The following is a 25,178-nucleotide window of genomic DNA, read 5'->3' as shown; positions in this document are numbered from 1 at the left end:
CTGAAGCCCATGACACTGGACTACCTGATGAACGGGTGCTCAGTTAATCAGATCGGGATGACAACTGAGTCATTAGTTGATTGTAGAGCACACTGTCAACTAACACTACTAACAATATTGACAACAGAGGAATTGTGAAACATATCTTGGGCTGATGCAGTTACATTGTGAGCTAAGACAACTTTTAAGACATCGCTCGAGGTGGGGTCAGAGGGCTCTAAACCATCAGTGGGCAACCAATGGCCCAAAAGTTGGATATGGTCCATGACTGGTTTCAATCCAGCCTATGGAAGAAATTCATAGGAGAAAGAGTGAGGTGTTAGCATTGAATCCACCCAGGACGCATTTTTTGGATATTTCTGATGACCGTCTGCTTGGCCTCAGTTTGCAGGTCATTTTTCAGACCAGCGAATATTTTGTCACCACTGGATTTGAACAACAAACAGAAACACATTTCCAGTCTGAGTATCTAATTTAGTTAGCGTCACAAATACATCATATACCTATGCAATCAGATATCAAAAGTATTTTTGGACAAATAATAGTGTTTGTGGATAATTATACACCGCATTTCAAACACTTGAATGACATGGTTGTGGCCACAAATCGCAAAGTTAGTCCTAATTGCTTGTCAACTGGCATTGTGAATCTCACTGCCAAATTTTGTTTCCCTATCTTTCTCAAATCAACATTAGTAAATGATTCTTGTCTATTCTGGACATCTCAGAACACTGCTTCTATCAAAACTGAAAGCAATTTGTAGTGAATTACCCGCACCCGATTCCATGATAGCATTTCAAGATGCTTGTCATCCTGTCTTCAGATGTTTATATTTACTAATGTGTTGTGAACATTTTTTATTCAAACACGACATTGTAGAATTATGTAACAGTAGTTTTTCAGACAGTTATTGTAAAACATCTTAAGTAAAGACACAACGTTACTATGCGTATGTAAATGTTAACACCTGAAGATGGGCTGGACATAAAATGTATTTACACTCAAAAAAGAATGTTTGGAGGCAAAATTTATTGGTGTGGCACATTGCGAAAGGTGTGCCATCATATTGGTGCTTTATATTATAAACATTATCATCAAGGATGCTATGGTTTTACTGCTGCGTCACATGATGAGGCAGATGAGTATGTGACTCAGGCCTGTGGGTCAGCAAAGGTTGCTCATGCCTGCTCTAAAGCCTTCATACTAATACCACTAATCGGGAACGAGATGGATCTTAACACCATGGATAAGGAGTCCGCATATGACTCGCCACATGTTTACAAGAAAATTAACAATGATGCGGCAAGTCTTGAAAATCAGCAGCCCATGCTGCATAGGATTGTTTTTGTTGCTTTACAAATTGATAAAACTTGAGCCTAGCTGAGGAATGTAACAATGGTCAGCAAACTACAAACATCAGAAAAAGTCGAACTACAAGGGTCAGAGTTTTTGTACCACTTCATACAGTTTACTACTAGAAGACAGTAAGACCACACACTGACATTCAAGACTGCCTTGCAGTGAAGAATAAAATGACACAAACAGAGCTCCGACATCTCATTTGCCTGACTGAAGAAAGCAAATGGTGGAGGGGCAGGGGAGGTAATGGCAGTTGCCAAATGTTGTTGGTTTTGCAGCAGTCTTAACAGCAAGTTCTGCTGTTTCTGGTACAATTTGCATTGCTTTTATTGCTGTTCCTGCAGCTGTTGTTGCTGTTGTCACTGCTGCTGCAAGTCACACAGGTTTTTCTTGCTGCTATCACTGCAACTACTCCTGCCACAGCTTTTGAATCTCAGGATCCATGCTCCACTGGAATAGCTACACAGTGAGAAAGTTCTCAGCGCAGCTTTTCTATCCTACTCTGTGCAGGTAGAACACAGAATATGATCACCCACACTGGTGGTAATGCAGAGACAGGTGCAACCAGCAGGTGGTTCCTGAGGCCAATGAGAGCAGAGTTCATGAAGCAAACGGACAATCAAAATGAGCCCTGAGTGTAGCAAAGTCATATTAAACACACACAGTGGTCAGGGAAGTGTTCCAAATCACAAATGTAAATCAGGCAAAGTCAAGACTTTACTATTCAATAGCACTTAACTAAAGGCTTCAGAGACTAGCAAGGGGGTGAGCTGGGCCACGGTACTTAGCAGCACACCCACAAATCAATGGATGGTGTCACCTTATGTGCTTACTGTGGCTGCAGCACCTTGTACTGTGGCCGTCGTATCTCTGACGTGTTCACCCTGTCGACATTTGGACAATGTGGGGAATCTGGATCACCGTCAGGTACTAAATAAACCTTTGTGAATATTGAATAGAGAGGTATTTTTGAAGGAACCCCACCTCTCCCTTGACAATTATACACGAATGTTTGCAATTTTGTGCTCTGTTACTCTCTCTGCCGTAATTCTTGCAAAGATGACCTGACAAGAGGGTTCAAGGAAATATCTGATTTGAGAATAGCTGCAGACACACACATGTAATTCAGTAGTAATTGATGGTATCTCATCTGTAGAAGAGGAATCCCAGGCTCTCAAAGTTGTAACATACAAGTGTCATTCATTGAAAATGTTTATGACATTTCTGTGAGCATTCTTATGACAGTTGAGTATGCAGCTGAGGACAGGTAAGACAGAAATAACACAAGTAATCACAAAATTGTATTTACTGAGAATGTGATTTGTTAACTTGCCAACCGGTATGATAATCATTCTGCTGCAGACAACAAGCTAAATAATGATTAAAAATGTCACAACTGACTAAAGTGGTTTAGGTCTAATTATTGCTTCCAACAATTATTATTTAACAGTGTTTAAAGTTTACAGGTCTGAATAAATGTACTTACTGATGATGCCACAAATTTGCTGAAACGTGTTAGTGCATAAAAATTAATAGTAGTCTACCTAATGAGTTAATCTGAAAACGCATAAGACATTTGCCCAGAAACCAAGTGGAAAGTGAGTGGGTTCAGAATTTGATTGAATTAACTTTAGAAATATTCCCATAAACATTAAAGGAACAAAACTCTCTGCACCCTTGCCATCTATAAATGGGGAACCATGTGTACAACTAATTTTATTACAATTTTAATAATAATTATATGGGATGAAAGTTGTCCATAAAGCTGTTATCTGTACATAGATGACATCCTATACATGATCATATGTTTGCTTTATACTTTTATTATTTGTCTGAGGTACTCATTGGGTGGTGTGTGGGGGACAGAAATCAACAGCAGAAATTCCCAATGTCACAGCAGGTGTTACAGAAAGCTACCAATGCAATACCGAGCACCACAGTGGATCTCAGAGCACTTCATTCCTAATTACTTACTTGAATATGCAAGACAACGCTAATGAGAAAAAAGATAATTATGTATGTATCACTGTTAGTTAAAGTGAGCTTTGATATTGCTCAAACAGAGCGTTTGTGTAGTCCCTTCACAAAAGTAGGAATGAGGTCTAGTTCTGGGTTGGAGGACTTCAAACCAGCTTATGTTTTATGACTGGCCACTTTCAACCTCAGCAATCTAATTCAGAACCTTGTGTATATAGCAACTAAGCAGTTATTGTTGTGCCGTATTGTGATGTGTCGCAAATTAATACTTCTCTTGGATGAGTGATGAAGCAGTTCCTGACCCATCACAGGTGCCACCAAACACTTTTTACCATCCTCTCACGAGTGCAAAGGGTAGTACTTTACTTCTAGATGTTTAACTTCAAATTATATATGAGAACTGGTATGGGATAAGTACCATCAGCAGAAAGCACCATCATTCAGCAGGAAACTATCAATTTTGATTTCACGAATCCTGTAAGTCTTTGTTACACTTGTCTAAGTTTTTATTTTCATAGATGCACAACATCTAACATTCGATGTCTGATACAGCAGCCAGAAGATGGCACTGTCAACACCACATGGAGCATAAATTGATTTCAACGCAAGTAAAGTGATGCCCCATACCGTCTCTCTTCCTTTGGCTGTCTACTGGTATATGCTTGGAGTCAGTGACAATGCCTCCCCCCTCCCCCCATCCATAGAATTCCTTCATCTCTTTCTGGGCACACTACATTCATATGTCTGTAATAAAAAAAGTTCTATCGCATTCACAAACAGAATAATTATTTTATTTGATTAAACTCAAAAGAATAAGGAGAAACTAAATCACTAATCACGCAAATTCTACTATTAACAAGATTGAAAACCAATGCTGTAGCAACAAAAGAAATAGAAAATGGAGAAGAACCATGATGAGGCTCTTGTCAGGAGTGATTTCGAAGGGATAACAGTGCCTCAAAATGTTCCAGAGAAATCAATGACTTTGTGGTCAAAAAGGAATTACTATCAGTTCTGACACAAACTAGGTACAGTGGAGGGTATTTCTCATCATATCTTTTGAATCTGTTTTCCTCCAATGATGTGGCTACGGTAGGTCACACCTTTCCACACTGAAATGGTCTTTCCTCTGACGAGTGCTGGGATCTTACCAACATTAGAGTGAGAAAGTTTAATCCTCTTCACTGCAGATAATCTGTCATGATGCCTCATGCATTGACTGCAGATTCTCCCCACGAGCAAGAACAAGCCAGAACAACAGCTGGCTGTTATAGTACCATTGACTGAAATAACTGTGCTTCTGACATAACGTGCACATGCTCTCAGAATGCATAAAGAGCTTTCATCTCTGACACTAACAATGCTTTCCCTATGTTGTCATGCAGCTACAACTGTGCAATTACCTAACAACTCCTTCCACTTCCCACAATGGACTGGCTACTTTGTTAAGTTTCAGGTGTCTTAATTCAATCCACGCATACAAAAGGTGCTTAAAATAGAATTACACAGTGAGTGAAATATAAGTCACACTGGGGAACCTTACCCTAATGGCCAGCACTACTGTAAGCGGTTGAAAGAATTGAGTCCAAACTCGGAAGCTGGGACCACACGAATTAGCCACAATGATTGAGGGGAGGGGGAAAAAGGAAACATCTAGGGAAAACAAAGTACATAACCACAATTAATATCCTGTAGGAAAGCCAGGATGTCAACAACGAGGTGTCCCTACAGACCATGTAGTGAAAATGAATGGGGTAGGTGTGGGGGTGAGGGGGAGATCCATCCTCATCCATGACTGCTCAACTGCAACCCACAATGGTTGGAGTTAGATCCAAGTGCTTGTAAACCTTCTAAATGGAGAGTCCCAAGTGTGGAGCACCCATGATCTTAAGTGATCAAATGCACTGATGTCTTAAATCTTATCCATCCTATATCTGACCACTATGCCAACAATCGGTACAAAGTCTCAAAACGTCTGAGTCAAGTGACATGTCTATTCCATTCAATATGGTGACAGGACTGATCTCTCTTCTACACAGGGGCTCTCTAATTCAATTTTTCATGGAAGAAAAATACTGAAAGACCTAACATAGAAGAGGCACTCCAGTCAGAGCCAGTTTAAGGTACAAGTGATACAAGCGACTTATTGGGATGGCAAGCTGAGAGGGGTACCAGATGTGCCCACATGCAAGATTTGTATTCAGTGCGTATCACAATTAGAAGTGAAAATTGATACGAGTGAAAGTATACAAGGGAAAAAATGAGGAGAGTGTGTGTGTGTGTGTGTGTGTGTGTGTGTGTGTGTGTGTGTGTGTGTGTCAGAGAGGGGGGTGGGAGGTACCACATGATAAGACACTTGTGTGAAAAAATGTTATTGAACTCCAGTGCAGACTATACTTATCTTACCATTAACCAATTGACTAGGAGCCAGCAAGCAATGAACAATAACACTGATAAACAAATAAAATACTGCACTCACAGTTGCGCTTTGAAAGCAATTAAAATTCATTCAAAAGCATCACAAATTAAGTAAATATCAACTGTCTTAAATCGGAAAAGAATTAGATAACAGGGAAAAAAACAGAAGGGGGGAAAAATTATCCCCAAACAACATACTGGAAACCAAATGTATACTGAATTAACATTAAGAAAGTATGTATGAGATGTGCCTCACAAAACAGTATGGCTTGTTACTACAGTGCATTTAAAATTACTTGCAGTTCTTGACGTTTGGCTCACCGGAGGGGACGTGACACTGCTGCCTAGGTAACACAAACCACAAACCTGCTTTCCTTACCATACTGCCAGCGGTTCGGTAGGTAATGCACCACTGTCACCATGCTTGTGATAAACAGTACCACATAGTGTCGTGCTTCAGATGCACCTGCATTTGTTAGCTCTCTTTGTGAAGTGTTATTTTCTATCATTGAAGTTTCTGCAATGGTCAGGTGTTGTGAACGAGTTTTTTTGTGTTGGCACTGTGTTGATAATAGCAGTGCAACATGTCTGAACACGAGATTTGCAGTAAACGAGGTCATCCAAGAACATGTTCACTGGCTGCAAAGATATCGAGCTGTGGAAAGGGAATTCCGATTCGTGGCAAGGTTGCAAATTTGTATGCTCTGAGTACAGTTATTTAGAACTTGAATGCAATAACGGCAGTCTATTTTTAGATGTTACAAGAGTGGTGGACAGAACAGCTGCTCTACTTAACATTCATCAATCTACGGCACTGAGAACTGGCAAGGAGAAGGAAAGAAAGGAAGACGTGAGTGAAGAAGCAAGGCCAGGTCATTCTTTATTAGAAACTCCAGGCAAAAACAGATGTTATGAGAGACGGGTAACAAAGATGGACGCATTCTAACAGGATGCAATTTGGAGACATGTGCATGCTTATTATCAGTGCAAAGAATATCCTACTTTATTTCTTCTTTTCAGCCTCAAAGCAGCAGAGTTGTTCAATGGGAATATGTCGTCACTCCAAAACTGTTTACACAAGCTTGTTTCCGGTACAAAAAGTTGTCGCCTCGGACATTTATAATTGAGAGAAGGGACATAGTGGTGTGGAAAGGCTGAAGTCTATGTGCAATGGGGAGTGTTTTGTTCGAAGACATTGTGTGGTTGGACGAGACATGGATTAATGGATGGATCGCACAGCACAAGGAACAACAAAAGCAATGATAGGCAAGGGTGGCAGGATAATCGTCCTCCATACTGGCTCTGCTTGTGGTTTCATTACAAACTTTTTATTGCTGTTCCATTCCAAGAAGCAAAGCGACTATCATGAGGAAATGAATGCCAAAGCTTTCATGGAGTGTTTTTCTAATGTTCTGCTGCAGAACATTATTGCAAACATGACAATAGTAATGGACAATGTGCCATACCACTCTGTTGTGATAAATAAATCTCCGACAATGCAATGGAGGAAAACACACATTTTGCTCTGGGTGCAATGAAATGTTCCATTGGATAAAGCTGAACAGGGCATGCGTATGGCAGAGTTTATGGAACTTGTAGCACTTTACAAGCCCAAATTCCACATGTCAGGTGACAAGCTGGCTATCTATAAAGGGCATAATGTAATCAGGCTTCTTCCATGTCACGCTCATTTAAATCCTATTAAGAACATATGGGTGTAGGTGAAAGGTAGAGTGGTAAGAAACAACAGGTAGTTTACGCTCAATGACATTGAAATGCTGACAAAAGAAGCCACTGCAAGTATTACCACACAGCTGGTCTTGAGTTGTCAGCCATACGAAGAAGGTAGTTGAGGAGAGCTGGCTTCATGGACTGCTGGAAGAACAGACTTAAGAGATGGTAATTTCAATCGGCGCCAGTACCATTTCCAAGGAAGAGGACCGTGATGGTTCTTTCCTTCGGGTTGTACCGCTTATGCCATAACTGTGAGTATGTATATCATTGATTTAATTCTCTGTTCATTATTGTCATTTCTTTACCACCTGGTGGCCCCTAACATTCACGGTGTAAGGTAGGCATAGCTTTATTGCCAGTTATTAACAAATATTAGGACATTTTTAACATAAAAATTGAAGGAAATCCGGCAACACTTCAGGTTTCAAAATCAAAATGTGAGCCATTAAGACTTTTCTCATTTGTTTCCCCTTTCTCAACGACTAGTAAAGCTACGAAGCTACCGCAATATGATACTGAAAAATACCTCAGCTGAAAAAAATGGAGTACACCAATTTCCTGGATTTTACTAACCTAGAGTTGAGAGACGATGTGTAAGGGTAAATGGCTAATCTGAGTGAGAACTGTTGTTTGAACTGAATAGGAACGAACAGGGATATTAAATTGCTTTATTTAATGGATTATGATTGCAATCTTTCTCATCATCGTGAGAACAATCATTAGCCAATAGTTCCCTCTGGTAGGAAGCAGAGCACATGCTGAATGATAGGCACATGATAGAAACAATTTTCCACCTGTGACTCTGATGTTGTGCCTTCTTTACATATTTGATCCATGCATTCTGTATGTAAATTGAGACTGGGGTTATAATTGAGAATGTACCATCATTACGAAATCACATGTTGGTGCATCATACCATTTACTTCACAGATGACAGTCAAGTCTGTGACTGTGGATACCCCTTCTCTGCTCCACAGCATGAAACTCATTTGGATTCCCATTATTTACTTTGTGTCTTCCAAGAACATAGATGCACCCAAAAAGAAATTACAGAATCCAACTGCACTAACATACAACCTCTGACAATAAAGTTCAATGAATAGTCCTGTAACTTTAACGTAGATGAACTAAGAACTACAGTTACCTTACTGTCCTTCGAAATAGTCACCTCCCATAACTATGCACCGCTAAGCCCTGCGATACATGTCCTGGAAACTTTGCACGAAGTCCTCCTTTGGACGCCCCTAGGTAGGTCAGAGGTGCACTACACAAAAGAAGCGGCTACTCGGGCAGCAGAGTACTTGTGGCGTGCACATGGGGTTTTTTTAGGCGAGGCAGTAGTTCGAGGTGTCCTGATGAACACTCACCAGTTGACGTGCAGGCAGGGAAATCAGTATGTGCTCAGTATAAAGATACTTCAGCTATCAAGATATTAGTAGTAAATTTTCAGAGTGTTCGGAATAAAGTTCCTGAATTTACTGCCCTCCAGGAAGACCTGGCTGAACCCTGAGATAGAAAGTTCTGAAATATTTAGTGAGGGTTGGAATGAGTATCAGTATGACAGATTAGACACTGTAGGAGGTGGTGTCTTCATTGCAGTTGACAAAAATATTGTGTCTACTGAGGTTGAAGTAGAGTAAGATTGTGAAGTTATCTGGACACGTTTAACAGGGCTAGGGGACATAAAGTTAATTGTGGGGTGTTATTACCGGCCACCAGGTTCCACCGTGACAGTTCGAGAATCATTCAAAGGGAGTCTACATTCTGTATCGCAGAAGTACCCGGATCATGCTATATTAGTCGGAGGTGATTTCAACCTACCTAGTATAGACTGGGATGTCTATGGATTCATTACAGGTGGTACAGACAAGCCATCGTGTGAATTACTTTTGAACACATTATCCAAAACCTGTCTTGAGCAGCTAAATCGACAGCCAACACGTAATGGAAATATTTTAGACCTGGTAGCCAGGAACAGACCACACCTTATTGACGGTGTCAGTGTTGAGACAGGGATTAGTGATCATGATGATGTCATTGCGACTATGGTTACGAAAGTTAAAAAGTTGGCCAAGAAGGCTAGGAGAGTATTCTTACTAGAAAGAGCAGATAAGCAGTTGTTAGCATCCCACTTAGTAAATGAATCAATTTCATTTACTTCCGGTACGATGGACATGGAAGAATTATGGGCAAATTTTAAAGACATTGTAAATCACGCATTGGACAAGTATGCGCCGAAAAAGTGGGTCACGGACAGAAAAGACCCACTGTGGTTTAACAGTGCAATTCGGAGAATGCTCAGGAAGCAAAGGCAGTTGCACTCGCGGTACAAGAAAGACCGGGAGAATGAGGACAGGCAAAAGTTGGTAGAGATTCGTGCTGCTGTAAAAAGAGCGATGAGCGAAGCATTCAACCACTACCACCGTCATAACTTAGCAAAAGATCTTCCTGAAAACCCAAGGAAATTCTGGTCTTACGTAATATCGGTAAGCGGGTTGAAGGCTTCTATCCAGTCACTCACTGATCAGTCTGGCCTGGCAATGGAAGACGGCAAAGCGAAAGCTGAAATTTTAAATGTAGCATTTGAGAAATCTTTCATGCAGGAGGATCGTACAAACATACCGCCGTTTGAGTCTCGTACAGATTCCCGTGTGGAGGACATAGTGATAGACATCCCTGGGGTTGTGAAGCAACTGAATGGGTTGAAAATAAATAAATTGCCAGGTCCTGATGGGATTCCAATTCGGTTTTACAGAGAGTACTCTACTGCATTGGCTCCTTACTTAGCTTGCATTTATCACGAGTCTCTTGCCCAACGTAAAGTCCCGAGCGACTGGAAAAAAAGCGCAGGTGACACCTGTATATAAGAAGGGTAGAAGGACAGATCCTCAAAATTACAGACCAATATCCTTAACATCGGTTTGCAGGATTCTCGAACATATTCTCAGTTCGAATATAATGAATTTCCTTGAGACAGAGGAGTTGCTGTCCATGCATCAGCACCGGTTTAGAAAGCATCGCTCCTGCGAAACGCAACTCGCCCTTTTTTCACATGATATCTTACGAACCATGAATGAAGGGTATCAGACGGATGCCATATTCCTTGACTTCCGGAAAGCGTTTGACTCGGTGCCCCACTGCAGACTCCTAACTAAGGTACGAGCATATGGGATTGTTTCCCAAGTATGTGAGTGGCTCGAAGACTTCTTAAGTAATAGAACCCAGTATGTTGTCCTCGATGGTGAGCGTTCATTGGAGGTGAGGGTATCATCTGGAGTGCCCCAGGGAAGTGTGGTAGGTCTGCTGTTGTTTTCTATCTACATAAATGATCTTTTGGATAGGGTGGATAGCAATGTGCGGCTGTTTGCTGATGACGGGAAGGTATCGTCGTTGAGTGACTGTAGGAGGATACAAGATGACTTGGACAGGATTTGTGATTGGTGTAAAGAATGGCAGCTAACTCCAAATATAGATAAATGTAAATTAATGCAGATGAATAGGAAAAAGAATCCTGTAATCTTTGAATACTCCATTAGTAGTGCAGCGCTTGACACAGTCATGTCGATTAAATATTTGGGCGTAACATTGCAGAGAGATATGAAGTGGGACAAGCATGTAATGGCAGTTGTGTAGAAGGCGGATAGTCATCTTCGGTTCATTGATAGAATTTTGGGAAGATGTGGTTCATCTGTAAAGGAGACCGCTTACGGAACACTCATACAACTTATTCTTTAGTACTGCTCGAGCGTTTGGGATCCCTATCAGGTCGGATTGAGGGAGGACATAGAAGCAATTCAGAGGGGGACTGCTAGATTTGTTACTGGTAGGTTTGATCATCACGCGAGTATTACGGAAATGCTTCAGGAACTCGGGTTGGAGTCTCTAGAGGAAAGGAGGCATTCTTTTTGTGAATCGCTACTGAGGAAATTTAGAGAACCAGCATTTGAGGTTGACTGCAGTACAATTTTACTGCCGCCAACTTACATTTCGCGGAAAGACCACAAAGATAAGATAAGAGAGAATAGGGCTCGTACAGAGGCATATAGGCAGTCATTTTTCCCTCGTTCTGTTTGGGAGTGGAACAGGGAGAGAAGATGCTAGTTGTGGTACGAGGTACCCTCTGCCACGCACCGTATGGTGGATTGCGGAGTATGTATGTAGATGTAGATTGCGTTCAAAAGCCGTGTCACTTTCATTGGATGTCAGGAATATCATCAAATCTCTTTCCTTTCAAAGCGAGTTTAAGTCGAGGGAATAGGAAAAAGTCTGGAGGATTGAGATCCGGCGCGTTTGGCGGATGTTCAAGTTGCACCACCCCCTTTTTGCCAGGAACTGTTTCATAATATTGGCTGTGTGTGGGCAAGTGTTGTCATGTACAAGAAACCAGGAACCTTGTTGTGAATACTGGAGAAGCACCCTGCATAGACGTTGCATGAAATGAGTCAATATTCAACATTCATCATTGTTCCCGCAGTTAGAAATACCTTGTGAATAATGCCTTCACTATCAAAAAGGTGACTAGCATCGTTTTGATGCACGATTTTTTGACTTTGACCTTTTTCCAATGAGATGATGTCAGAGAACACCATTCCATGCTTTGCCGTTTCATTTCTGGGTCATACCAGAGACACCAGGTTTCATACTGAGTGACAAGACGATTCAAGAAACTGGGTGTTGCATCCACCATTTTGACAAAATTCTGTGAAGCCTCTTAACGTGCCTGCTTCTGATCATCAGTCAAGTGATGTGGCGCAAGATGGCAACACATTTTCGTCTTTGCTACGGGGACTGTCAGAAACACATTCCCGGCCTACTTAAAAATGGGTGACGCACTTGTACACACACTTCATGGACACTGCTTGATCCCCATAAACACATACCAGAATTGCATGCATTTCTTTCGGTGTCCTGCTACGCTTAAAACAAAACTTTAAATTGATCCTTTGCCCGTTCATTGTCCTGTTCTCAGTTCGGAAGCAACGCACTAAACAAGCACTTCGTCCAATAGATCTAACACAGAACACACACGATGCTCAATTGAACTATGATGGGGGCAGGTTGTCTACACCGACTGCTACGCAGGTGTGGCATTGTGAGTCACCAGTGTTGCCTGATTGACCGTTCTGACTTCATTCACCGAACTTTGTTGTCAGAGGTTGTATTTCAATATGCATACAAGGAAAATGTGCTTGGCTAGAAGCATTATGAATAAATCTGTTTCAGTTTTGACTCATTCTGTAGCTGAAAATCTGAAGTTATGACTGTCATTGGCATATCAATACTGATCTTTCTCTCTCAACAGATTAAGAGAATTTTCCTTATCCTGATACAGTCTAACTGCGGTCATGTAATTAACAACATCGCACAACACAAATGTAACTTAAATAAGGATTCACAAATAAGTAGCCAAATATTTTGAGACATCAACTTACTGTTCAGCAGAGTTATTGACAAACCCAGCTTCCCTGTGGTCTCTTGCAATAGGCACAGGTGGAACAGGTTGTGGGCCAGCAACTAAGCCTGTAGGTGGCAATCGCAGGTCTTGATCTCCCATGCGAGTCAGTCTTGGATCGACTACCGGAGTGCGATGATCGATGTCACCGGATGCTGTGGGAGGAATGAACTGAACTCCAGCTGGCTGAGCTACAACTGGAGCAGCAAGTGCTGTGGTACGTGGCACAGCAACTGGGGTAGGTGCCGGAGTCCACCCCTGTTGGGCTACTGTTACAGTGACATCTGGGGCAACTAGTTGTTGTGGCGCAGGTACAGGTGCAACTGGCATTGCAAGTGTGGGCTGTACAGCAGTAATTGTTGCTGCAGGTGCGGGAACAGGAACAGGGACTGGTACGGGTCCCGTAATTGTTGGCTTATCCAATGGCATGAGTGGTTGAAGTATAGGATTCGCCTTGTGCAGCATACTCTGAAAAAAAGGGGTAAGTTTTAATACCTTTGTGTGCCACACTCTTCTACATGTTTGAATATATTTGTAATACACACTGATAAACAACAAACATCAAACACATTGTAACAAGTTTACAATGGAAATCTAGATTTCTTTGAAGAGATACACACAGCTAGTGAATGGATTGAAAATTTAGATATTAATTTGTAGATTTAGCATTTTAATTCTATTTAGTTTGTAAAATTATGCAGCTGTCGTATGTTAGTTATCCTCCAGTTTTTATTGCCGTGTACTGAATAAACAAATACATGAAATTGACCATTAACTAGCTGTGTGCCCCCCAAATTTAACTATTGACATAAATTTACAGCAGGTCTCCAACAAAAACTAAATAATTTGATTCTGTTAGTCATATTGACAGTGAACACAGATAGAACAATGGTGTGTCACAGTACCGTTTCCTCCCCTGCATGCGCATTACACACACACACATACACACACACACACACACACACACACACACTCAGGGATGGACAAAAATTTTGGAACACCAGCAATACAATATATTACCATTCCTTATATGATGTAGGAAAACCGTTGTCATTCAAAAGAGCTTCCAGTCATCTCAGAACAGATAGGCACAGGTCCTATGTGGTTTTCAAGAGAATCCTACACCATTCTTTCTCCAAAATAATGGCACATACAGGTAATAATGATGGAGATGGCTAGCAATCGTGCAGCTTTCTCTGCAAAATAAACTGCAAAGAGTCAATTATATTGAGATCTGAAGACTGTGATTAGGAGATGTGACAATTCACCCTCGTACTCACAAAACTAGTCCTGGATGATGTGAGCTGCGTGAACTGGGGCCCTGTCATCTTAGAAGACGACACCATCATTGGGGAACAAATACTGTACCATAGGATGGATGTGATCATCCAAAATGGTCACACAATCCATGACAATAATGTTACCTTGCAGAGCGACAACAGGGCCCATTGAATACCATAATACGTCTGCCCAAATCATCACTGAACTCCCACCATGCTTCATTTTTGGGACGAACTTCGTAAGAAGTTGGAAATTGTGTGATACAAGACTCATCCAACCAAAAGACATTTTTGATTGGTTGGTTTGTGGGATTAAAGGGACCAGACTGCTACAGTCATCGGACCCTTTAAAAAAAAGAAACTAAAACAACCCACAGAGAATAAAAAAAACGAATAACAGGAAAGACGGCAGACGACACAGGACAAGAAATACCCTGACAGAGATCAGACAAAACAAATGAAAATCACACTGAGTGTGACGGTGGTTGGCCAACCATAGAGAAAAAAAAGGAAAAGCCAACCACCGAGAACACATTAAAAACTCAGTTTAAAATCGGAGGCCAAAAGCCAGAATCAACATTAAAAACAAACACTCAGATTAAATGATAAAAACCCCCTGCTTGAATAAAACGTAAAACTAAGCTAGACATAGAATTGTCATCAGTTAAAAGGGCAGGGAGCGTATCAGGCAGCCCAAATGTCTGCCTGAGCATGGTTAAAAGTGGGCAGTCCAACAAAATGTGGACCACCGTCAACGCCGACCCACATCGACATAGAGGTGGGTCCTCATGCCACAGTAGAAAGCCTTGTGTCAAGCGGGTGTGGCCAATGCGGAGCAGGCAAAGGACTACTGAGTCCCTGCGGGTGGCTCGCAGGGATGACCGCCACACAGTCGTTGTCTCCTTGACGGCACGGAGTTTGTTGGGGGTGGTCATACCGCGCCATCAGCGTCCCATAGCGCGAAAATGTTGCAGCGGAAGACTGCTCGCAAATAAGTCTCCGGGAGGCCAATGTCCAGGATGGGTTCACTGGTGGCCTGTTTGGCCAGGCGGTCAACATGTTCATTGCCCGGGATACCGACATGACCGGGGGTCCACACAAAGACCACAGAGCAGCCGCAACGGGCTAGAGTATGCAGGGACTCCTGGATAGCCATCACCAGACGAGAATGAGGGAAACACTGGTCGAGAGCTCGTAAACCGCTCAGGGAATCGCTACAGATTGCGAAGGACTCATCTGAGCAGGAGCGGATATACTCTAGGGCACGAAAGATGGCGACCAGCTCAGCAGTGTAAATGCTGCAGCCAGCCGGCAATGAACATTGTTCGGCATGGTCCCCTATAGTTAGCGCATAACCTACACGACCAGCAACCATCGAGCCGTCAGTGTAAACAATGCCAGAGCCCTGATACGTTGCGAGGATGGAAAGAAAGCGGTGGCGGAAGGCCTCCGGAGGGACTGAGTCCTTCGGGCCCTGTGACAATTCCAGCTGAAGGCAAGGGCGAGGCACACACCACGGGGGTGTACGCAGAGGTGCCCAGAAAGGAGGCGGAAATGGTGAACCCCCAAGTGCGGAGAGAAGCTCTATGACGCGGACCGCAATCGTACATCCAGACCTGGGCCGACGTTCCGGAAGATGGACGTGCGACTGTGGGAATAGTAGACGATAGTTAGGATGCCTGGGCAAGCTGAAAACATGGTCAGCATAAGCGGCCAGCAAACGTTGGCGCCGTAACCGCAGTGGAGGGACACCCGCCCCCACAAGTATGCTGTCCACTGGGCTGGTCCGGAAAGCACCAGTGGCAAGTCGTATCCCGCTGTGGAGGAATGGGTCCAGCACCCGCAGCATAGTTGGGGATGCTGAGCCATAAGCCAGGCTCCCATAATCCAGACGAGACTGGATTAACGGATTAACGCCTGGTAGAGCCGTAGGAGAGTAGATCGGTCGGCGCCACACCTATGTGACTCCACCACAGCAAGAAGTTTGCCATCAAGATAAAGCCGCGGCTCCGGGTGAACAGTGCGTCGCCGGTAGAAATGCATAATGCGGGTCTTGCCAGCCGAAAACTGAAAGCCATGCACTACAGCCCAAGACTGCACCTTGCGGATAGTGCCCTGAAGCTGACGTTGAGCGGCTGCAATGCCAATAGAGCTATAGTAAAGGCAGAAGTCGTCAGCATAAAGGGAAGCGGAGACAGAATTTCACACCGCTGCAGCGAGACTGTTTATCGTAATTAAGAACAGGCAGACACTGAGGACAGATCCCTGTGGTACCCCGTTCTCCTGGACTCGGGAGGAACTATGGGAGGCCGCGACTTGCATGCGGAAGGTGCGACACGACAGAAAATTGTGGATAAAGATCGGCAGAGGGCCCCGAAGACCCCATCCATGAAGCGTAGAAAGGATGTGATGACGCCATGTCGTATCGTACGCCTTCCGCATGTCGAAAAAGACAGTGACCAGGTGCTGATGGCGGGCAAAGGCAGTACGGATGGCCGAATCCAGGCTCACATGATTGACGGCGGCAGAGCGGCCTTTACGGAACCCACCCTGAGACGGAGCCAGAAGGCCCCGAGACTGCAGTACCCAGTTCAACCGCCGGCTCACCATCTGTTCAAGCAACTTGCAAAGAATGTTGGTGAGGCTAATGGGATGGTAGCTGTCCACTTCCAAAGGGTTCTTGCCTGGTTTCAGAATGGGGATAACAATACCTTCCCGCCATTGCGACAGAAACTCACCCTCGACCCAAATACGGTTGTAAAGGTCGAGGAGCCATCGCTGGCAGTCCACTCAAAGGCGTTTCAGCATCTGACAGTGGATGCCATCTGGCCCAGGAACGGTATCAGGGCAAGCGGCTAGGGCACTGCGAAATTCCCACTCACTGAATGGAACATTGTACGATTCTGGATGGTGGGTACGAAACGAAAGGCTCCGACGTTCCATCTGCTCTTTAATGGAGCGGAAGGCCAGGGGGTAATTCGCAGAAGCGGAACTCATAGCAAAATGCTCTGCCAAGCAGTTTTCAATGACGTCGGAGTCAGTACAAACTGCTCCATTCAGTGAGAGCGCAGGGACGCCGACAGGGGTCCGATAGCCGTAGACACGTCAAATCTTGGCCCAGACCTGCGATGGAGTGACATGGAGGCCAATGGTGGACACATAACGCTCCCAGCACTCCTGCTTGCTTTGGCGGATAAGGAGGTGGGCTCGCGCACGCAGCCGTTTGAAGGCGATAAGGTGGTCTATGGAGGGACGCCGCTTGTGACACTAGAGCGCCCGCCAGCGATCTTTAATCGCTTCAGCGATCTCAGGCGACCACCAAGGCACAGTCCGCCGCCGAGGGGACCCAGAAGAACGGGGAATGGCAGATTCGGCGGCAGTAACGATGCCGGTGGTGACCGATTGAACCACCGCCTCAATGTCATCATTAGAGAGAGGCTCAATAGTGGCAGTGGAGGAGAACAAATCCCAGTCAGCCTTATTCATAGCCCATCTGCTAGGGCGCACAGAAGAGTGTCGCTGTGGCAGTGACAGAAAGATCGGAAAGTGGTCACTACCACACAGGTCGTCATGCACTCTCCATTGGACAGACCGTAAGAGGCTAGGGCTGCAGATCGAAAGGTCGATGGCAGAGTACGTGCCATGCGCCACGCTGAAGTGTGTGAAGGAACCATCATTTAAAAGCGAAAGATCGAGCTGTGCCAAGAAATGCTCAATCGTGGGGCCTCGACCTGTCGCCACCGACCCATCCCACAGAGGGTTATGGGCGTTGAAGTCGCCCAGTAACAAGAAAGGTGGTGGCAATTGGGCTATCAGCGCAGCCAGGACATTCTGCATGACATCACCATCCGGTGGCAGGTAAAGGCTGCAGACGGTAACAGCCTGTGGCGTCCACACCCAAACAGTGACAGTCTCTAAAGCCGTTTGTAGAGGGACAGACTCGCTGTGAAGAGAGTTAAGGACATAGATGCAGACGCCACCAGACACCCTTTCATAAGCTGCCCAGTTCTTATAATAACCCCGATAGCCACGGAGGGCGGGGGTTCACATTGCTGGAAACCAAGTTTCCTGAAGAGCAATGCAGCAGAAAGGGTGAAGGCTGATAAGTTGGCGGAGCTCAGCTAGATGGTGGAAGAAACCGCTGCAGTTCCACTGGAGGATGGCATTGTCTGTGTCTGAGAAAGGCGTGACGAGACTGGGAAGGCAGTTACGCCGCTGGGTCACCTGCTGCCTCCGATTGAGCACCTGTGCTAGTGCTATCCACGGTAGCTGAGGGACCGGCGAGATCGAGGTCCTCAGCGGATGCCAGAATCTCCACCTCATCCTCAGACACAGAGCTTGTAGGAAGCGGTGGGACAGGTGCCACCGCAATGTTGTTAGTCTTGGGGACTTTCTTCTTCTTCTTCTGTTTCTCTCGCTGTGCCTTCAGTTGTTCAGACTTGGAGGGTTTCACTGGGTCAGTCTCAGGGATGGATGATGACCGTGAGGCCCTACGACCAGGGACTGGCGGTTATTTCAGCCACTTGCAGGTGTCTGCTTTTCCGCTAGTCGGAACTTGCGAAGGGAGGTCCCCAAGGGCCCCTTCCTGGCGAGAGTAGCCGAAGAAGTCTTACTCTTCTCCGGCTGGGAAGGGGGAACAGATGTCCTCGATGGTTGGGGTGGTGTTGCTCCTGAAGTAGATGGAGCAGGAGCAACAGGGAATGAAGTGCCCCCCACAACCAAGGGGGCCGGTGGATTCTGACCGATCTTAGAGCTGATATGTGACGATGGGAGAACCTTTGTTGCAGTAACGACGTATGTCGACGTCATTGCCACAGGATGGAGCCTCTCATACTTTCATTCAGCCTCGGTGTGGGTCAAGCGGTCCAGGGTCTTATATTCCATTATCTTTCGTTCTTTATGAAATATCCTACAATCTGGCGAGCAGGGGGAATGGTGTTCTCTGCAGTTAACACAGATGGGAGGCGGAGCACATGGAGTATTGGGATGCGAAGGACGTCCACAATCTCGACATGTGTTGCTGGAAGTACAGCGGGATGACATGTGCCCGAACTTCCAGCATTTAAAACACTGCATCGGAGGAGGGATATATGGCTTCACATCGCAGCGGTAAACCATCACCTTAACCTTTTCGGGTAAGACATCACCCTCGAAGGCCAAGATGAAGGCACCAGTGGCTACCTGATTATCCCTCGGACCCCGATGGACGCGCCGGACAAAGTGAACACCTCGTCGTTCGAGGTTGGCGCGTAGTTCATCGTCGGACTGCAGAAGAACATCCCTATGGAATATAATACCCTGGACCATGTTGAGACTCTTATGGGGCGTGATGGTGACGGAAACAACCCCCAACTTGTCGCAAGCGAGCAACCTCCGTGACTGGGCAGAGGATGCTGTTTTGAAGAGTACTGACCCATAGCGCATTTTGGACAAGCCCTCCACCTCCCCGAACTTGTCCTCTAAATACTCCACAAAAAACTGGGGCTTGGTTGGCATAAAAGATTCACCATCGACCCGTGTACAGACAAGGTACCGGGGTGAATAATCGCCATTGCTGTCTTGAGCCATGCGTTCCTCCCATGGAGTGGCCAGGGAGGGAAATGATCTTGGATTGGATTGCTTGCCGTTGAGGTTAGACCTCGATCGCTTAGAGACTGCTGGTGGAGGCCCACCAGCGAGAGATGATGTACCACGCTTCATTGCGGGTCATCCGCCCTAATGCCACCCACTCCGACCAGGGGCTCTCCCCACGGGTGCCACCCATCCGCAGCAAAGACCACCTGGGAGGATGGCCTTTGCCGGGAGTCCCGATGCCCCAGAGGGATAGGCATCTATTCCTCGGCATACGTGGGGAGGTAGCAGCTCAGGCATCAGCAGTGTGATCCCTGTGTAGTCAGGGGGCTACCACCAAGAGGGTACATGACGACCCCACCACAACGGACTGGCTACCGTGCTGGATGTCGGGTGTCTAATATCCATATGTGTCAGGAGGGCAAAGATGGAAGTTCAGAATGGAGGGCATATATGCTACCCGGAACACACAGCAGCTGATATGGCCGGAAGCTCGGTGGAAGGCCAACTCCATGACACTAACGGTTGTGCCAGATCTTAGGGCAAGATGGATATAGAATGCACCACGTAAGGCGTCCTTCCCCAAATGGTACGCACTAACAGAAAATTTTGAAATCTAGTGGTCAAACCCCTTAGGGGACCATCACATTAAGGCCGAAATGTTTGAGACTCCTTTTAGTCGCCTCTTACGACAGGCAGGGATACCGCGGGCCTATTCTAACCCCCGAACCCGCAGGGGGGAAAAGACATTTTTCCAACACTCCATATTCCACATTTTATGCCTTCAACGCCATGCTTTCCTGTGATGGGAATTTGCATCACTGGAATTTCAGCTTTTCCTGCAGTTCCCTGCACATGCAGCTCCCTTTGTGTTGTTTTAGTGCTGACACGCTTCACGAGTGTGACATTCAGTTCTGTAGTCACTTTTGCAGCTGTTTTTCTGTTATTTTTCATCACAATTCTCTCAATGATTTTTGCCTGTTATCGATACAGATTCTGGCAAGATACTGGTCCCGGGAATTCCAATACTTTCAAGAATGGTTCGATTTTAATTAATATTTTGTGTAATTTCACATTTGATATTGTAAGTTTCACTTATTTGATTGATTCTGGAGTCACATTATAATGCTTTGCCAATTAGCAACACAAATTTCTTAAACTTTTTAAAAATTTGTTACTGAATAATGTTCAAGTCAGCTGAATCAAAGTTTAAAGATCGGTGACCTTACGTGCCCAGGCATAACTTAAGTTTTTAAATTACAATAGAAATTCACTAATAGATACTGACGTTTGATACTTCACTTCAAACCACATAGAATTTTGAAATTTAGTCCAAGGACTTAAATTTCCATGGAAACTAGAAGTAGATATTTCACTAATAAATATTTCCCCCCAAAAAATAAGTCCCTGAAATGTGAACTGCAACAGTCGTATCTGTATTGTGAGAGTGATTAGGTATTTACAAGATCTTCGGGGTTATCTTCACCCAGTCAAGTGAGACTGCAGTCAAACATGGATTTAGTAGTTTGGATGAAAATCTAAAATTAAATTAAAATGATTACTTAAGTGTTAAATATGAATGAGATTTGTGAGTGATGACTGACAAAAGAATGAATAGTACCATACTGTATCCAAAGCTGGAAAAAACATTTTCAATAATTATATTAGCTCTTGCAGTGCGTTGGTTTATTAATGGTAATATGCCTTTGGAGGAGAAATATAGTACAACTGCATTTTGGGGATTGGTCTATGTCGAAGTCTCCTACAACAATCAGTTAAGAAATATAATTATTGCCACTGTTATCATATATTGTGGTGTCTATGCATGCTATAACAACCTAAAACAGCAATCAACTGGACCTCTAACATTTCGAAATGTACACAGTCAAAATGGCTGTTTGCTGCACCTCGATTATTTAAGCATTACTGTTTATGTGATCCATCTGTCACAGCATTTATAAGATTGTGATGCACATATGCAACAGATCACCAACCTGAATTTGCATTAGCTACTGCCGGACTGTCTACTCTGCATATCTCATCAAAAGCATCATTTTTAAAAGTGTCTCTACGACATCCCTGTGTTTCAACACATGGTGCAGCATGAGAAGAAGGAATGATAGGTTCTGTAATGATGTCTGGCTAATGCTTGTAATGATTGTAAGTTTTGGAACACAATTTGAACAAAGTTATTTTCATATGCTTGGAAAAATTGAAAATGTGATATTTGTTTGTTTTGCTCCAGTCTTTCCTTTTTCACAATCACAGCAATCAATTCTGAGATTTCAGATGGACTATTAAAAAAAAAAGTCTCAACAATGACATGGCTCTAGAAGAAGCTACACACAACACCAACATTTTTATGTTTTTAGAAATATAAACCACAACTTTTTCTAAGGCTGCACCTTGGGACTTGTGAATTGTTGCACCTTCTGCTGGTACCACGGAAACTGAGTATGGTGAACTATCAGATTTCAAGATTTCCATCTTTTGACAGTATGACAGCTTTTAATAGCACCCAATATATGATTTGAGAAACTGTTGATGTTTCCAAGAAGATATTTGACATATTATTCCCATACTTTTATCGAACAGTAGCCGAATAAGTGATGGGCACTTTTCACTCGTCTCTTTGTGTAGGCAGCAATCTATAGCCTCCAATATTCCCACGGTGCTGTCCCTAGTGTCAGTAGTCACATTTATAATATAACGTGCACCCACTCATAAAAACAAGTTCTTAGGAAGACCATAGGTCTGCACTGTAGCTAAAGGACTTACAGATCGCAGGATTTTTCCAGCAGCTTGTGGATTTCAGCCTCCTGAAACCACATCAATGGCTTTAACCAAGCACCCTTCAGTGTCCATTCGACACAATATTTGATTGTTGTATCTGCCTACTTCATTGTTGGTCGGAAGTGTACTGCTACATGAGCTTCAGAAGGCAGAGTATTCATATCGTAACATCAAGAATTTAATAATTGTGTAACAACAGAAGTCATCCAACTGACAGCCTTGTTGTTTAAGGCTACTGCAAATGCCAGACCATCTCTTTGCCACATAATTTTTGTCATAGTAAAGCAATGAAAAGGTCTCCACAACTGATTGCCAGCTAATGGCGCTAATGGATTTCGACAGGTATTTGGCTGAAAAACCAAGTAGTCTCCTGTATGGAGTCATCAACACAAATGATAAAGATATACCATCAAATGGTGTATTTGTGTGAAATATTTGCTGTAATCTTATATTAATTTGGCTCAGAGTACTACTACTGGCATGGACATTTCATCCAAAATAATTAATCCTACTTCTGCAAATTTACAGGCTAATGTGTTTGTCGTGCTTGCTGGCAACCCACTGTTTGGCCACACTGGGGCACGAGATGTCCTGTTGAACTGTGTACAATTTGACCACCAACTCCAAAAGGGGCTTTTTCCGTGTATGCACAAAGCAAAATTTTAGCATTGTCAGGATTTATAGCCAGATTGCTATTAACAATAAGCATCAAATATTGATACAAATCCCTAATTTATAAACTTCTGCCTGTACCAGCTCCACCACTAACAAAATAACAAAATCGCGGTGGTGATTCTTGAAGTACAATGTGTCCTTCATGTGATACAAAATTCTAACTAAACTCAGTACATCATCACTCATGTTACTAACTTTGCTTCTTATCCAGGTAACTGCAGACAATGATCTGAATATCCCGCTTGGGTCTCCAATTCATAATCATCTAAAGGACAAGCTTTTTCTTTTGCTACATTACCAGCATCATCTTTGTCTACACTATGAAATGCACATAACCAGTACTTCGAACTTATCTGGAGCCCCCAAGTGACTGAATTGAAGAGACTGAACAGATTTCATCACTAAGTTTGATAAACTTCTCTTCAAGATTTATATTATCACTGACTAATTCAGAAATTTCATCCTTCCAGTTTGTGTATAATGTCAGCTGGTCTCTGCATAATTGTTAGGATATTGTACTCCATTGTATGGAAACATAGCATCCCGGACCGCCTCCTTTGCTGCAAGTAACCATCATTATTTAACAGCCTGATCCATATTCCAACGCATTCATTGTCAGTGTTTTCATATTTAGTTGCACATGAGATTTCATTTGATCATGCATAATAAGAAGCAAAATAAGCTAAACCCACTATATCAAATGTGTTGTCGCATAGCTGATTTTGGACAAGATCCAGTAATTTTTTTGTAAATATGTTGGTGGATGATTAAATGGACTGCAAATCTACTAACAATTTTAAATTATCCACTCGCTCCTTGGGGTGCCCTTTGTTCACAAGAACTTCGCTTTCAGAAGTTTATAACATGGCCTGAGAGACAGGGCTTATGCTACTGTGTCCACTTTTGGCCTCTTCTACTGCTGCTCTTAGTAAATTTGACTTACCTCGTTTGGCTTTATAAAAATATAATCAACAATATAAGCAGGACAGGCAATTGGATAAATTATAAATTGACAATCTATATTAGCCTGTTGTTATTCCACCACTTTTTTTGCACAATGAATTAGCCATGACATCTCTGTAAATATATTTTGGGTTTTTAGTGTAGCTCTAACTGTCAACATGTATTGGTCAAAATTTAATTCAGCTGATGCTAAGCAGTCATCAAATGTGAAATGTGGTGGAATATTTACTAAGTGGTCCAGTAATTTTGTTGATACTTCTTTCCACTTTTTAAGAGTTGCACTGTCATGTTTGACACGTGAAACCAGTCAGGTCCTATCCAAGGGGAAATAAGGTATTCAAGATCGACAAAGCCAACATTGCTGCAAATGACGTGTGTGTGTGTGTGTGTGTGTGTGTGTGTGTGTGTGTGTGTGTGTGTGTGTGTGTGTCCCAATTTTTCGTCTAATTCTTTGTTATTGTGGATATGATTTGGTCAACAAGTAAGAGAACACTTTCATTTGATGATGGGTCTCTAGAAATGAAGAGTGTTGCACCTCCTACCCACAGCATCATATGGGTGCCAGAGGAAAAATGCTCCTACTGGAGCACAAAAAAAGTGAATATGCTCCAGTTTGAAGGACTGACTGAAAAGTGGGGTACCAGCTGTTTCAGCCTGCCTTCCTCAGCACCTTTAAAAAATTTCCCAAATATTTTGGCACACAAACTTCGTCATGCTATTTTTAACATACTCCATGCTCGCTGTAAGTCACTCAACCCATTCAATCCTACTTGTCTATTCTCACTCACTCATTCATTCAGCCCTACTCCTTGTCATTATCTCTTTGTGCCTCTGTCACTGTCTCCTGTCTCACAACCACAGTCTGCTTCATTCTGTCCTATTACTCAAACAGACATATAAAATATGAATAAAAAAGTAAAGCTATCATTAACAGCCAGTTAATTTAAACACATCAT

At 43.5% G+C, this 25,178-nt stretch overlaps 1 protein-coding gene across 2 annotated transcripts in view; it reads right to left on the bottom strand.

Moving 5' to 3' along the window:
• Window positions 1–25,178, bottom strand: part of LOC124595479 (cleavage stimulation factor subunit 2 tau variant) — an 88,716-nt gene that overhangs the window by 27,014 nt on the left and 36,524 nt on the right. For both annotated transcript variants that reach the window (XM_047134238.1, XM_047134239.1), the window contains exon 5: window positions 12,921–13,408. In XM_047134238.1, the coding sequence (XP_046990194.1) occupies window positions 12,921–13,408 (488 nt within the window). The remainder of the gene's footprint in view (window positions 1–12,920; window positions 13,409–25,178) is intronic.

This window comes from Schistocerca americana, chromosome 2, assembly GCF_021461395.2.
Source record: "Schistocerca americana isolate TAMUIC-IGC-003095 chromosome 2, iqSchAmer2.1, whole genome shotgun sequence".
NCBI lineage: Eukaryota > Metazoa > Arthropoda > Insecta > Orthoptera > Acrididae > Schistocerca > Schistocerca americana.
This window is presented reverse-complemented; position numbering and strand designations above follow the sequence as displayed.